Genomic DNA, 14,124 nt, shown 5'->3' with positions numbered 1-14,124 from the left:
GGGAGGGTTGGAGTTCTACCTCATGTCTCTGACAAAACCTGAATAGCTCCACTCTCTATTCTTATTCATTCTCTTTGCATTCTTTTGGAATGCACAGAGGAAAGGCCTGCAGTGTTGATGGATTTTAACAAATCTGCTTGTCCAAGGGACACAGTTTTACAGATATCTACTGGTCCTGCAAAGAAATACACTTGCCTTACCAAATTCCTAAATCAGTTAACTCTTTGAGGAATAAGGTGTTTCATTGGCTGAGTTCCACCTTAAAGATTTGTGAGAGTTCATACAAATCCTCTCTTAAGGTCTTTGTACAGCAAATTCTCCATTGCATCATGAACATCCTTTTGTGTGCAGTGCACACAATGCCAGGGAGGCACAACCAAATTTTTGCCATGGCACTGAAGCCCAGAGGCGAGCTTAAAGTGATGTGCACAGAAATACACAATTTGGTCAAGCGTCCAAGAATCAAATCTAGATGAGTAAATCTGGAATGTAGTGGTGGGCCACATTTCTACAGCCTTGTAAATAACTCTTTCCTGGCTCCAAACCCTGTATTGTAAGTGGCCACGTATAACAAACATTTACATAGTGCCCAGTGCATACTGATTTGCAAGCCATTGAAATATTGCGCACGTTAAGGAGTTCTTCGCAACGTACACATTGCATGGCGCTTTGTTAGAGCACTGCATTTTAATCATGTGAAAAGCTTTCTGGACGATGTGTCTACTTGATGCATATTATTTTCTGGTTACACACACTTCATGTTCCTCAGCAGAGAAATAGTGTTCCTTGATATTCTTCCAGAGCCCCAAATGAAGGTCTTCTTTTGAAACTGCCTGTAAAATCTGTGCCTTTGCCTACATGTTTTTATATAGTTCGGTAAATGTATTTGACTCCAGTTGGCAACACATTGTGTGAAGGATCTTCCTAGCCTCCAGTTCCTTTCCTGAGGGTTTGGCTTTATATCTAAGCTACTGCCTGTGGCCCACACCTAGTAATCTGACATACACCGTGGAATTTCCCAAGGGAAGTGGTTTACCATTGTCCCAATTCTGTTCTTCAGTGTCCTACTTCTCACCTGGCAGCGGGCCTGCAAACGCTGCCTGATGCTGAAGGCTATGGCCCAAGCAGGAACACACAGGGCCAAGACGAGCACGTATTCCAATGATGAGAAGGCTTGAAGTGTGTTGAGCCTTGTTTTGATCATTTTCTGACCATTCTGTATGCTTTCTGTTGTGGGCGCTCTGTACTGTGCTCTAAGCATCACCATTAGTGTTAGGTAGATGAGCAGGTTGACCTTCACTTTTGCAGTCACCCTCTCCCAGCGAACCACCCCAGGCTCATCCTGATTGCATCCTCAGGGTTATCCTCAACACTAGGGTCTCCTGTTTTACCTGTGGACTAGCTCAGAGTTTGAGTCCCACATGACCATGCCGGCTTATAAGCTATCAATGCTTTGGAGGGCTGTCGCTTGATCGGCCTACACCTGCTTGCTCCTTCTCCTCCAGGGGGCCTGAGATCTGGCTGATGGCAAGCTTGTAGATTTAGCAGGACTTTGTGCCTCACAAATGACGAGCACTGGAGTTCCCAGTCCCAACCTGCAATGTTGTGTACCCCGCGAGTCGCAGGCTGTTCTACATTTTTTACCGAGTAGTCTCAGTGCATTCGGTGGGGTTCCAAAACAAGAGCTCATGTGCATAACACCAGGTAAACTGCATCAGATTTGAACAAGCTTGTTGATGGGTGCAGCAAGAGGTTGTTGTAGGTGTGCGCACTCAAACGGGTTATCTACTAAAGTGGCGGTCTGTGCCCCAGAATGGAGCGGTATTATTGACATCAGTACTAAGAGATCAAGGAGAGACAGCTTTATGCAGATGTATTTTTTATAGTCACATAGGATCAGTTGGCATTCAATGGATCTAAATGGAATTAACATAGTCCCTTGTTATCCTGAAAGTCATGTACTGGACTGCTCAGCAGAGGCAGCTTCCATGTGCAAGATATGTTGTATACAGACACTTCATATGAAAATGAAACCCTTGTACACATGTTATAGCCTGACGTGTAATATGACCCATTTAAGACAATTCTCTGTGCTGATGATAGAAGAACGGATCCATTTTAAGTCATGCACTCTAGAGCTTACGCCAAGTATACAGTCCTCTGATATCTGTGGAACCCATAAATTGGGATGCAATGGGGAACAGTATAGGTGTTCACAAAATGGCCACAGGATTCCTTACAAATGTTTTAAATTAAACAATGAGGGCAGGGACCGCATCCAAGATGGAAAAATAAAACACACCACATGGCCTCCTTTCAGAGCACCCAACACACTGCAGCACACCTCTCTTGAAGGCTTAAAGAAGTGAAACCATGCCCCCCTCCAATCTTGAAGGACCATCCTTGATTCTGCTCCAAGACTGCATAGTCTTAAATACCAGCTGGATTGCATGCAGGACCACTAGAAACTGCACCCAGGTGTACCTGGCTGAGAAGCCACCTCTTATGGATAGTGCCACACAGGTAATCAAGACCTAGGCAGACTGGGCAAGAAAACTGCACACAAAAAAGGGAAATCCAGATGAAGGGCCTTCTCCACACTCCCAATATCCTCATGAGAATTATAAAGAAGCTCAAGACTCTCATCGAGAGCATATAGGCCTGACTCGTCCGCCGGATAGAAACTTATTCTTGTTGTAGGATGGGGATGTTGAGATTACAAGGCACCGTTAATAATTCGTGTTCATATGTTGATCCACAAAAAGGGAAAAAACATTGCTGTAAAGTAAATGGACTTTTGAGACTATTTCTGGTTTTGGCACAAAGACTACAACCAGGAATTAAAAAGGAACGTAAAAAAAGCCATTTATTTTTCACTTTCGAAGGTAGCTGCTCTGTTTCCAAGAGCACTAGTTGATGCTTTGGGTCAGGTTCCCCGGACCGTCCCACGGTGTGTGTTCAGCAACCTCAAAGAGAGAGAAGAAGAGATACTGCTTCATCTTCACTCTTGAGGGCCTGCTGGCTATGGTGCCTACAGGGATTGGGCAGCAAGGGAGGGTCTGTATATTCCTTGGGACTCCTCAGTAGGGCTCTGAAAGGTTCATTAAGAAATGACAGTACCACTGTGTCCCTTGTCCAACAGTAAGCCTACCTTGAGTGCAAGCGCGGCGGACTGCGGGCCACTGTCTGTATTGCTGCGAAAGAGGCTTCGCCATGCTGATGTGCCCTCCTTTCCTTAACAGGGTCAGACTCGCTGTTCTGTGAGAGGCAGCAGTACGACCTGCCTCCAGACCGGGATCGCAGCAGTGGCCGTCTCTCTTACCAGGACAGAGGTAAGATCCTGAAATTAGGGGGCATGCCGCACAGTTCTAAACTTTGCTACAGCGCACACACTTCACTAATAGCTGGGCTCTTAGAGACTCTTGCTTTCATCTGACTGAAAAAATGCAGGCTATGGGTACTTACTTGGTGGCCCTTTTTTATTATTATTTTTTTATTTTAACCCCTTGCATGCTGGTGACGAACCCCAGCCGTCATGCTCAGCGGTGCTCGTGTGCGGATGACGGCTGGGGTTCGTTAAGGCCCCGCCCTGTTCGTTTGTTTACCGCACAGCGGCGGAAACGGGCCAGCATCGAAGGGGTTAAAGTAAGAGCCATATGGAGTCTCAATATATCAGTCACTGTTAAAATTTGCCAACCCTTTTTCCAACACGGTTAACTCTTTGGAGACCGCCCCGGAAAGAATAAACCATGGCATTGGTGATTCCCTCTACCTTATGTTTTGTGTTTCAAAGGACAACGTTGAGAATGTTATGGGTAATCTCCCTGCAGACGTAAGGCTATAGAAACTGCAATGTTAGCTCACATAAGCACTGCCAGCCTCTAGGATGGTTACCTTAAGCACAAGACTTCTTCCTTTCTAAGAATTTTCAGAGAAAGATGTGCCCTATTCCCCCGTATGTCCGCTTCTGACATCATATCCAGGATCACCTTGCTAGGTTTGCCTTTTGGTGTAGCTTTCAGTTTTGTAAAATCAAATGTGAAGTAGTGAGCCCAGCTCACTCAGTCGCACGCCATTTTCTTAATCGTTGACCCATAGAACCTAGTGAGGAAAGTACATATTAAAAGAAGTGCAGGGGCATATACCATTCCCTTTTCATTTTTCCATGTTTCGTAACGTCCCTCCAGAAAATGTTTCAGCTTGGATGTGTATAACACGTGTATTTTTCGCAAAATAATTGGTATAATCCTAAAATGGCCAATAGATATCGTTTTTTTATTTTAGATTTCAGTATGTATGGCCATTCTGATTCGTTTTTAAAGTTATTCATATACTGCCCATTCCTTCCCATTTAAAACCTCTTGCTTTCACGTTTCTGCTATCAAGGCCCGCGATAAGGTCTTCCCAGGAGAGAGTCGGTCAATTTTGTCTCACCTCATTAGCTGGAGCTTGGGTCTTTTCCAATGATGTGTTTTGCTGCTTAATATGTTCTGTTTTCAGGCGTGTTAATGTTTTATAGCTGTTTGAAAGAGATGGGGGGGTCAACATACCAATGCCTGAAAAGTGTAGTTACCTGTGAGTGACTGATTTCTTAAAACAAGTGGCATTCTCTGAGCCATGTGTTGCATATTGCATGGCTCAGAGTGTGTTTGTGGAATTAGAAGGTTGTTTTTTGATTCACCTGATACCTTCTGAATTATACACCACCTGCCAATTTGAATGACCATGGGTGAGCATTTTTGGTATGAGTTGGTAATTGTGTTTGTTTTGCCATTCACCACACACAGTTTATTTGAGTTTTTGGTTGCACAATTCCTGTGATACTCTACGCATATTGGATATTGCATGGGCGGAGTAGCCTACGGTAAGGTGGGGGTGAGGGTGTCCTGGATGTCATTCTGCCACAGTAGGGTATTCAGTGTCCTTCAGGCTTATAAATTATTGAATTTTGCAGGAATGTGGAATTTTATAAAATACTAGCAGCCCGTCCCGACGTTGTCCGGGTACGAAAAAGAAGGTCTTAAATGGTTAGAAGAGGCAAGGCAAAGTCTTTTTAAAAGTTGATGGCATAGTACATTTATTGTTTCATGCTTTTTGCCTGTGCGGCTGCTCAGAACCCCTCTTTCTGTTGCGCTGAAGGTGAGCGTGTGCTCTGCAGTTTGTCCTTTCCGCAGAATGCGAACCTGCCGACGGCCCTGATCAGTCCTGGCATACACACTGAGGGCGTGTGCCTTAGTAGATTCACGCACTCACCAAAGACTTGCTTGGTGCACTTAGACGCCCCACATAGCGTCACTGCCAAACGCCACAACTCCAAGGACGCTATTCCCCCTCTCCGCAATGCTTCGGGCGTCTCTGAAGGCACACGCCCACAACACTGCTAAACAACACGCCCTCTTTTTAAAAGTTCATGGCATAGTACATTTACTGTTTCATGCGACTTGCCTGTGCGGCTGCTCAGAACCCCTCTTTCTGTTGCGCGGAAGGTGAGCGTGTGCTCTGCGGTTTGTTGTCCTTTCTGCAGAATGCGAACGTGTGTGTCCGCTCCTGCCGACGCCCCTGATCAGTCCTGGCATACATACTGAGGGCGTGTGCCTGAGTAGGTTCACGCACTCCCCAAAGACTTCCTTGGTACACTTAGACGCCCCACATAGCGTCACTGCCAAACGCCACAACTCCAAGGACGCTATTCCCCCTCTCCGCAATGCTTCGGGCGTCTCTGAAGGCACACGCCCACAACACTGCTTAACGACACGCCCACTTCAAGACGTGTCAGAACGCTATTCTCACACAGAATGCTTTTCGCAAGCATTGCTTTACAGCAGAACGCCCACGCCCACAACAGACTACTTTGTCCTAAAACGGTCTTTTTCACTTGTAATGTATATATTGGGCTGGTGTATAGTCTATGTCCATCTGCTTATACTCACCTTTCCAATGCTGTATTGGGTGTTCTGATTGGCGCTGTAGTTCCGGAGCTTACCCGCCTCAAAGGTTCGGGCTCTCTCTTTATAATATTAGTATAGATTAACTTGCCCATTGGATGGGATGATTCGTAGATCTACTTTTCCTGTGAAAAAAATCCTCTTGTCCCTTGGTTGGTAATTTACTCCTGACGAGGGAAGATATAAAACATTTTCCAGTGTGGGAAGAAACGGGGTTGGAGGGAATGCGAACCTGCAACCAGATTTTCACATGAGCAAACGTACACATGTATATTTGCTCATGCTAAAATGCAGTTCACAAACTTTTTGTATATGTACTGTTTCCAGGCCTACTTCTGTAAATTTGTGAAAGTTGTAAATCTTCACAAATTGAAGGACATGTACCATGGGTGTGTTTTTTTAACTTACTTTAATAATTTGGCCTATAAGTATGGTTGGGGTTTGCCAAGACTTTTTGTTTATGTTAAAAGTTTAAATAATTTCATATATGGTCAACTTCACTGTGAGTGACTGCATTCTGCTCTTTCATAAGGAGCACATTGGCACATAAAGTACTTTCCTTCAGTGCAGGGGACTACTATGGCAGCATATGCTTTCAGTATTGCTTTAAGGGAATTTTTTGCGGTACATTGGTGTCAGCCCAGCCGCTACCGGAACAACAAAGTTTTAAAAAAACTACGTTGAAACAAAACACGCTTTGACAAACTAAAAGGGTGGGAATCCGCGCCAGAACAATTATCTTTGCTATTGCTTGTTTATTTTTATGTTTCCCATAATTTTGATGAAACTGGTTGTACACTCATTTTCCATTATTAATATTTTTGGGAAGAACTAGCATGTATCAAACACATTTTACAAAATTATGCCTCAAAGAAATGGTACCTAAAATTGCAGTTTTATCAAAATGTTTTTCTTTTAGTTGCTGTTTTTTGTGAACCTTTTATTTTGAAAGCAAATAATCATCAATATTGCAAAGTTAAATAATTTGTGGCTACCTATAATGCTTTCAGAAGTCTCTCTGATTAGAAGCAAATACTTGCATAAGCCTGAAAGCAAATGTGTGTGCAAATGTTCATGCTAGAATCACTGTCAGTAGTGCAAGCTGTGTTCACAGCATTTCCTTTGAGCACTCACCATATTAAAAAAGACTTTGCAATAATGATCCATAAACACAAGTTTGAACATCTTGCCAACAAGTTCTCTTTCACAGATGAATACCTTATAGCCGAACTCAAAATACAGGGTTCCTCCCCCATCCGCCTTCACAATATATATAATCCGCCTGGAAATCACTACCCATTCATTGACGAGCTATCGAACCTTCTTACCCAATCCTCAATTTCCAAATCTAAAAACATCTTCCTGGGAGACTTTAACCTCCATTGGAATGATACCAAAGATCCCTCAATCTCCCTCCTCTCTGACCTTCTCGAAATTAATGAACTCAAACAAATCTGTCAATCACCAACCCATTCCAAAGGAGCCACCCTTGACGCTATCATTACCAGCAAAGATCTAGCCCTCCTATCTAACATCATTCCCATTGACTGGTCAGGCCATCACCTTATCCTGTTCTCCATAACCACCTCTGCCTCCCCCCTCCTTCCAAAACTATTAAACCCATGAAACTGATCAGAAATCTCAATCACATCCCTCCCGACTTACTTGAATCCAAACTTCATGCACAGCTTCTCGATATCCCTCCCTCCCTTAACACGAATGAACTAACCGAACAATATAACAAAGCTGTCACTGCTACCCTTGACCTTCTAGCCCCTCTCAAACTCAAAAAACAAAGAAATATCCCCTCCAAATCATGGTTTAACACAGACCTAAATAATGAAAGACGTAGACTCAGATTAACTGAAAGATTATTGAGACAGCACCCCTCTCCTTCTAACCTGGCCCGCCTCAGACTTGCTAGATCATCCTACAAAAAACACATCTTTAGACAAAAAACTTCCTTCTTCAGGTCACAACTAGATCGAGCTCAAAATAGGCCAAGAGAACTATTCAACATTTGCGCAATCAAACTGCGTCCGCTCCCCCTGTCACACTGGCCTCGACGACTAGATGTGGAGAAATAGCTCTCTTTTTTTCAGACAAAATTAAACTAATTGAGCAATCCTTCCTCTCTACTGCGATCCCTACCACTAACCCGAACATGTCTCTTAACATCCCACCCTCCTTCATAACTCCCCCTACACCTACTACTGCCCATCATAACTCTGATCTCCCTCACCCCCCATTGCCCTCTATTTTCCTTGACTCCAATCATCCTAACTCTCTTACTAAAAATAATGCCACTTGGCTTAACTTCCAGTCAGTCACTGAAAGAGATGTCTTTAACATCATTTCCAAACTCAAGCCTTCCTCCCACACCAAAGACCCTCTCCCCTCCAAACTTGTCCAAAACCTAAAACACATCATCACCCCTTCCTGGACCTCTATTATCAACAGCTCCCTTGCCACCGGCTGCGTCCCCACTTCATTGCAACTAGGCCAAATCACCCCCATTATCAAAAATCCTTTGGCAGACCCAAACGACCTCAATAACCTTTGTCCCATCTCCAACCTCCCCCTTCTTTCCAAAGCCCTGGAAAAATGTGTTCTTCTCCAACTAGAGAGACACATTGAACACTTTAACTTACTAGACCCCTTCCAATCTGGCTTTAGGAAAGGATGCAGCACTGAAACCGCCATGCTGAACATTGTTGATGACATCCACCACTCACTTGACAATCGTGAATCTAGCCTTCTGATCCTCCTTGATCTCTCTGCAGCGTTTGATACTGTTAATCACTCTGCTCTTCTCAATGTTCTTAGAGATCGTTTCGGCCTGAATGGTACGACACACAAATGGTTCGTCTCATACCTACAACACCTTTTTCAATAAATCAAAATCCAAAATTGCCTATCTAACCCTACCCCCATCTCCTTAGGCGTTCCGCAAGGATCCATCCTCTCTCCCACACTCTTTAACCTTTTCATGGAACCCCTCACACTTATTCTTAAACAAGCCAGGATCAACTACCATCTCTATGCTGACGACACCCAACTCTATTATAAGATTAAAACTCATGCTGACATCCTTCACCTCAACAACACTCTCATCAAGATTCAAGCCTGGTTCCACATTAACCACCTCAAACTCAACCCTAAAAAAACTGAAATTATTCTTTTTCCCCCCAAAAACAACCAGCTGCCCATTCAGAATTGGATCTCCGACCTTAATGCCCTCAACCGCTCCTTATCTTTGTCCTCCTCAGTCAAATCACTAGGGATCTCCCTTGACAACCTCCTTACACTCAAGGTACACATCAATAATTCTGCCAAAGGAGCCCTCTTCACTCTCTGCCAGTTAAAGAAAATCAAGCCCTTCATCCCTATCGATGATTTCAAACTAGCAGTCCAATCCCTTGTTCTTTCTCGCGTCGACTATGGCAATGCCATTCTCACCGGAATTCCCAAGATCCACCTAGCACCTCTTAAATCTGTGCTTCACCTTGCAGCTAGGCTTACCTCAGACTGCAAGCGATTCGACCACATCTCCCCTGCCCTTAAAACCCTTAAATGGCTCCCCATTGAAGGTAGATCCACTTACAAAACAGCCTGCATTACTCACAAAATTCTCCATCAAAACACACCGACCTACCTCGCTAACAAACTCACTAAAGCCGGTTGCTCCCGTTCCTTGAGAAGTACTAACACCCTTCTTCTTATCCCCCCCTTCTAAAAAAGAAAACCACCCAGTCTCGATCCTTTTCCGGCAACGCGCCTTGCATTTGGAATGCCCTTCCAACTGACCTTCGCTGCAACCCTTCCTACTCTAGCTTCAAAAAAGAACTCAAACTACATCTCCTCAATAAATTTTGGGGACCCTAATCCATATCTGTTCTCTTCCACTGGCCACATCTGTCCGACCCTAGATGCATCCGCCCTCCCTTTTTTTCAGCCTTACTCGCCCTTCCTCCTCGTCACTTCCCCCTCCCTGTTTACCACCTTCACTCCTCCTTGCACTCCCTTCCCTTGTCCACCTTCAGCCCTCATCCCCTCCAACCCCCCTCAACTCTGCCCCTCCAGCTTTTTTTTCTCCAATTTGTTGCCTTTTGATACTTTTTATTATTCACATCTTCCATATTTTGATGTGCTTATTTCCCATATGTATCATTTTGAAATCTTATCAGGCGGAGACCTATATGTTGTTTATATACATTGATGCTATGTATGCCCCCTGTCTTATTGACCTTCTTGTCTCACAAATGTAAAGCGCTCTGATACCCCTGGGTCCAGCTAGCGCTATATAAAACCTCTAAAATAAAATAAAATAAATAAATAAAAATCCAAATTGTGCTGTGAACTGGCCAGCTAAGTGCCACAGGAGGGTGGGCTTACTTGTCCAAAGGGCAAAATAAACATGAAAACTGGATGTCCTTGACCCCAAGGAATATGTCCTGGGTGTGAGGCAATAGGAATTCCACACTTCTGATTTTGGAGTTCATTTGTTTGTTTTTTACACTTCTGTTTAGCCTTGCTGGTGACGTGGTTGTCTATCACCTATTTCATTCTGCTTAGTTCGAAGTGAGAGTCTTGTGGTGATTTGTCTGGTGCGCCTCGTGTTTCTAAAATAGCAGTGATGTAGTTACTATGTCTCTGTCTCAAATTCAAATAAATACCTGAGCTCCACCGCAGGGGGATCATGGATTGTCGTGAAATATTTCACTCCTTGTCACACCTAGACCCCTACCCAATGCCAAACTTGAGTAATTGAGGCCCCCAGGAAAAAGGGATTGGGAAGAGATACAGCGGACAGTTCACTGTAGCACTAAAAAATAGTTGCCTACCTAAGGAAACAGAAATGCACTGATTTATTCCAAATATTGTAGTGGAAGTGAATTTTATAAACACTAACCTTAATGGTATGTGAACTTTCTTGGTTGCCTGCACTCTGTTTCAACTACTATAAATGCTTTTTCCAGTAAACTCTGTTAAAAAAAAAGAGATTTTTTAGGACAAAGGAAATAAAGTACAAAGTGTTGCAATTGCACAATGTTCCCCTCCTGCCACCTTTTATCTTTTTTCATGAAATTCCAACACAAATTAGCTTACCAGACATTCGAAAATAAACATACAAGAAATTAAACACATCCCAGGTTTCGGTCACTTTCAAATCAATAAATGCCATGTGTTTAAATAACTTTAAAGCAAAAGATATGTTCCTGAATTGAGGTTTCCATCCAAAAAGCTTCCAAAGTTATTTTTCCATTTCATATTATGAAGGTCTAAATGACTTTTCGAAATCTTCAAACTGCACCTTTACAAACACTTAAAGTCAAGCAGCAGAAAACTAAATCCAAAGGTGATCTTTGTGATCTCTTCTAGTTCAGCAAAATGAAAGCTTGTAGATCCAAAGGAAAAAAAGAAGCAAATGCTTTTTCAAATGTCTCACCTGACCTTTGTGAACTCTTCAAGTCAAGCACTGAAACATACACCTTGGAGAACTGGATAGTTTTAGAAGTGTGTGTTCATGTTCCCAAGAGCCTTTAAAATAGTGCATAAGTGCAACAACAAAGACTAGACCGCAGTTCCAAGAAGAACTTCAACATGGCGCTCGAACCTGTGCTGCAATTCCTTTTGATTCCAATGTGGCTCCTTCTCCGAAAGCAATCCCTGAGCTGGTATTCGAGAATTAATTTCTTGCTGGAAAGTTTCATTAAGGAAATTATCTTAACTAAAACCACAGATGAGTCTTGAGAAACTTTTCCAAAACATATTTTCTTAAACAGCCAATACAGAGTCTTCATGTATGACAGTTTCTTTATTAAAGCAAGGGAGAGGTGTCATGTCCGATTTCCCATAGTTCTTTCCATTGTGATAGCTCAAAAGAGGTTGGGCTGAGTTTCTGTCATGCTCCTAATAGGGAGTATCTCTGGTATTTCTGGAGATAATATGAAGAATTGTGCATTGTTATCTAGCACAGTGCTCATCTGAGGTCAAAAGCTTTTACATTTCTCTAAAGTAATTTGTATTACATTTCTCAAAAATTTGCTATTAGCAGAAAGGCCCCGGGAAATTGTGAATGCGCTTCTCTAAATGTTTTTAATTGCCTTACCGACCTTGTCTGGCGATTAGGTTATATTCTGCTAACTGGACAATATAGTATTCTCTGCCTCTGATGTCCTAAGCAGATATGAGGGTGCTGAGAAATGGATTTTTGCTCTCCTTTAGAAATAAATTATTAGCTTCATAAAATATTCTATTGGCACATATTCTCCCCTTACCCTCCAAGAGATGATGGCATCTATTGCAAGAGCTAGCCTGTCAGAATATCTGTCATATGCTTAGTGTCCCAGTTGTAGAAAACGACCTTTTCGATTACCTTTCTGATTAGCATGCTATGTCATATGATGCTGTTCTTTGTCTGTGACCTTCCTTTTCTCTTCTTCTGTCCTGAAATGTCTCATGCAGCCAGTGTCCTCTTTTTCAAGGTGTTTGGGGAGCGTTTGATGTAAGTTATTTAGGCTAGTCAGTGGGATCACAGGGTTAACAGGAGAGACTCCTGTAGGGAGTTATATTTATATATACTTGAATGTTAAGAATACCTTGAATAAACTGGGTAAAATTTCTACAGTAACCTGGCATGCTGCCTTCAGTGTAATAAAATGGAAGAACTGTTTTCTGCATATCCGCTACAAAAACTGTGTGCTTTTAATATCTCCCATTGCAGGAGGAGATGATTATTACTCCGAAAGCTACTCCACCACCAAGACGTACAGCGAACCACCGGTGCGCCAGCGGGTAAGGACCGCTTCTGAATTCCAGAAATCTGAGAGATTGTTCATACCGCCAACCCTCTATCTTGGAAACCTTGTGTCACAGAGCAATATTTCTTAAGTTTTTCTCCCAATAGCAGCAGCTAAGTGGACAGTTAAGTCCTAAAGCGTCATAAAGCTGAGTGCAGAGCCATTGCCCTTTAAACCAAGGAGCCTTCCTTTCCAATGAGAAAACAAGTTCCCAAACTGACCACTCTCAGCTATTGTTGAGGGCTGCTATTGCTGGTTAATAACCTCCCCTTCTTCAGCTTGTGATCTTTTTACGATACACGGGTATTGAGATTGAGACAGTGGTAAATACATGTACAGTGATCTGACAATTAAACTCCTGCCGAAGAATGGGCCTGCATCCCTGCCATGCTTTCCTTGTTTTTTTAAGCCGTAGGATGTTGGGGTGGAAAGAGGTCCACCCGTTACTGTACTCAAACGTAACCAAAAGAGGAAATAATGGATAAGAGGCACCCTAAAAATTTGAGCAATTACCATTTTAGTCCACTGTAGTTTAATAGTTATCATGGAAAGTATGATGTATGTTTACAACTTAAAGGGTGGGTAGAATAAATGCCTTGTTGGCTGCTTCATGCCTCAGGTGTTGTGCTAGGGAGGGAGTTAATGTTCAATTCTTAATACTGGGACATGGTAATGGATAGAAGTATCTGGGAGAATGGTGCTAAAGAAACCTGAAGGTTTTTTTTTTTTGGATGAAGCATTTATTTTTTATTCACGAATTGTGAACCTTTTTAAATCTTGTAAAGGTTTTAATTAACTGCACGATAAATTCTGTTTGATTTGCAAGTCAGCAAATCCCCTCAACATTACACAGTGGATGAAAAAAGTGGTGAAGTGGGCGATTCTGGAAAAGTGATTCATTGGATGTGGAAATATAGAACTGTTTGATAGGGATGTCCATGGTTCAGGCCTGGCGCCCACTGCTATTCGAGTTCAAGGCCAAGGGGAATGATGACTTACCACCTTGAACTTCCTGGGGTAGACTGGATTGACTGTTGGGAGGGTTCGGCTTAGAGGTCCTCCGTTGGGATGGTGGGACTGACTGCCATGTGTAGTGAGGATTACCTGGAACTTGTCCAGGACCTGTTGCTGTGTGATGGGAACTGGCTCCTACTTTGGTTTGGAATCTCCGTCTTTGCATGGACCATCAAGCTGAGTTCATATCACCGGAAGAAAATTGTTGAACTTTAAGATTGTGAATAGTAGAGCTTTTTTAAAGAAACTGATAAATCCTGTACTGGGAGCTCAGTACACAATGCAGTTGTACTTTGTTATAAGGTTTAACTTTTAGATCTTTTCATACTCTGACAAATGGACAACAATGTGACAAATAGATT

General features: G+C 42.9%; 1 protein-coding gene across 2 annotated transcripts in view; it reads left to right on the top strand.

Annotated features, from left to right (window-relative positions):
- EMD (emerin) overlaps positions 1-14,124 on the top strand; it is an 88,263-nt gene that overhangs the window by 55,947 nt on the left and 18,192 nt on the right. The window contains exons 5-6 of one of the 2 annotated variants that reach the window (XM_078664628.1): positions 3,243-3,332; positions 12,673-12,743. In XM_078664628.1, the coding sequence (XP_078520754.1) occupies positions 3,243-3,332; positions 12,673-12,743 (161 nt within the window). The remainder of the gene's footprint in view (positions 1-3,242; positions 3,333-12,672; positions 12,744-14,124) is intronic. The other variant, XM_078664630.1, reaches the window with a different exon arrangement.

Source organism: Lissotriton helveticus, chromosome 10 (genome assembly GCF_964261635.1).
Source record: "Lissotriton helveticus chromosome 10, aLisHel1.1, whole genome shotgun sequence".
Classification (NCBI taxonomy): Eukaryota; Metazoa; Chordata; class Amphibia; order Caudata; family Salamandridae; genus Lissotriton; species Lissotriton helveticus.
The sequence above is the reverse complement of the archived record's forward strand: the minus strand, read 5'-3'. Positions and strand labels throughout refer to the sequence as shown.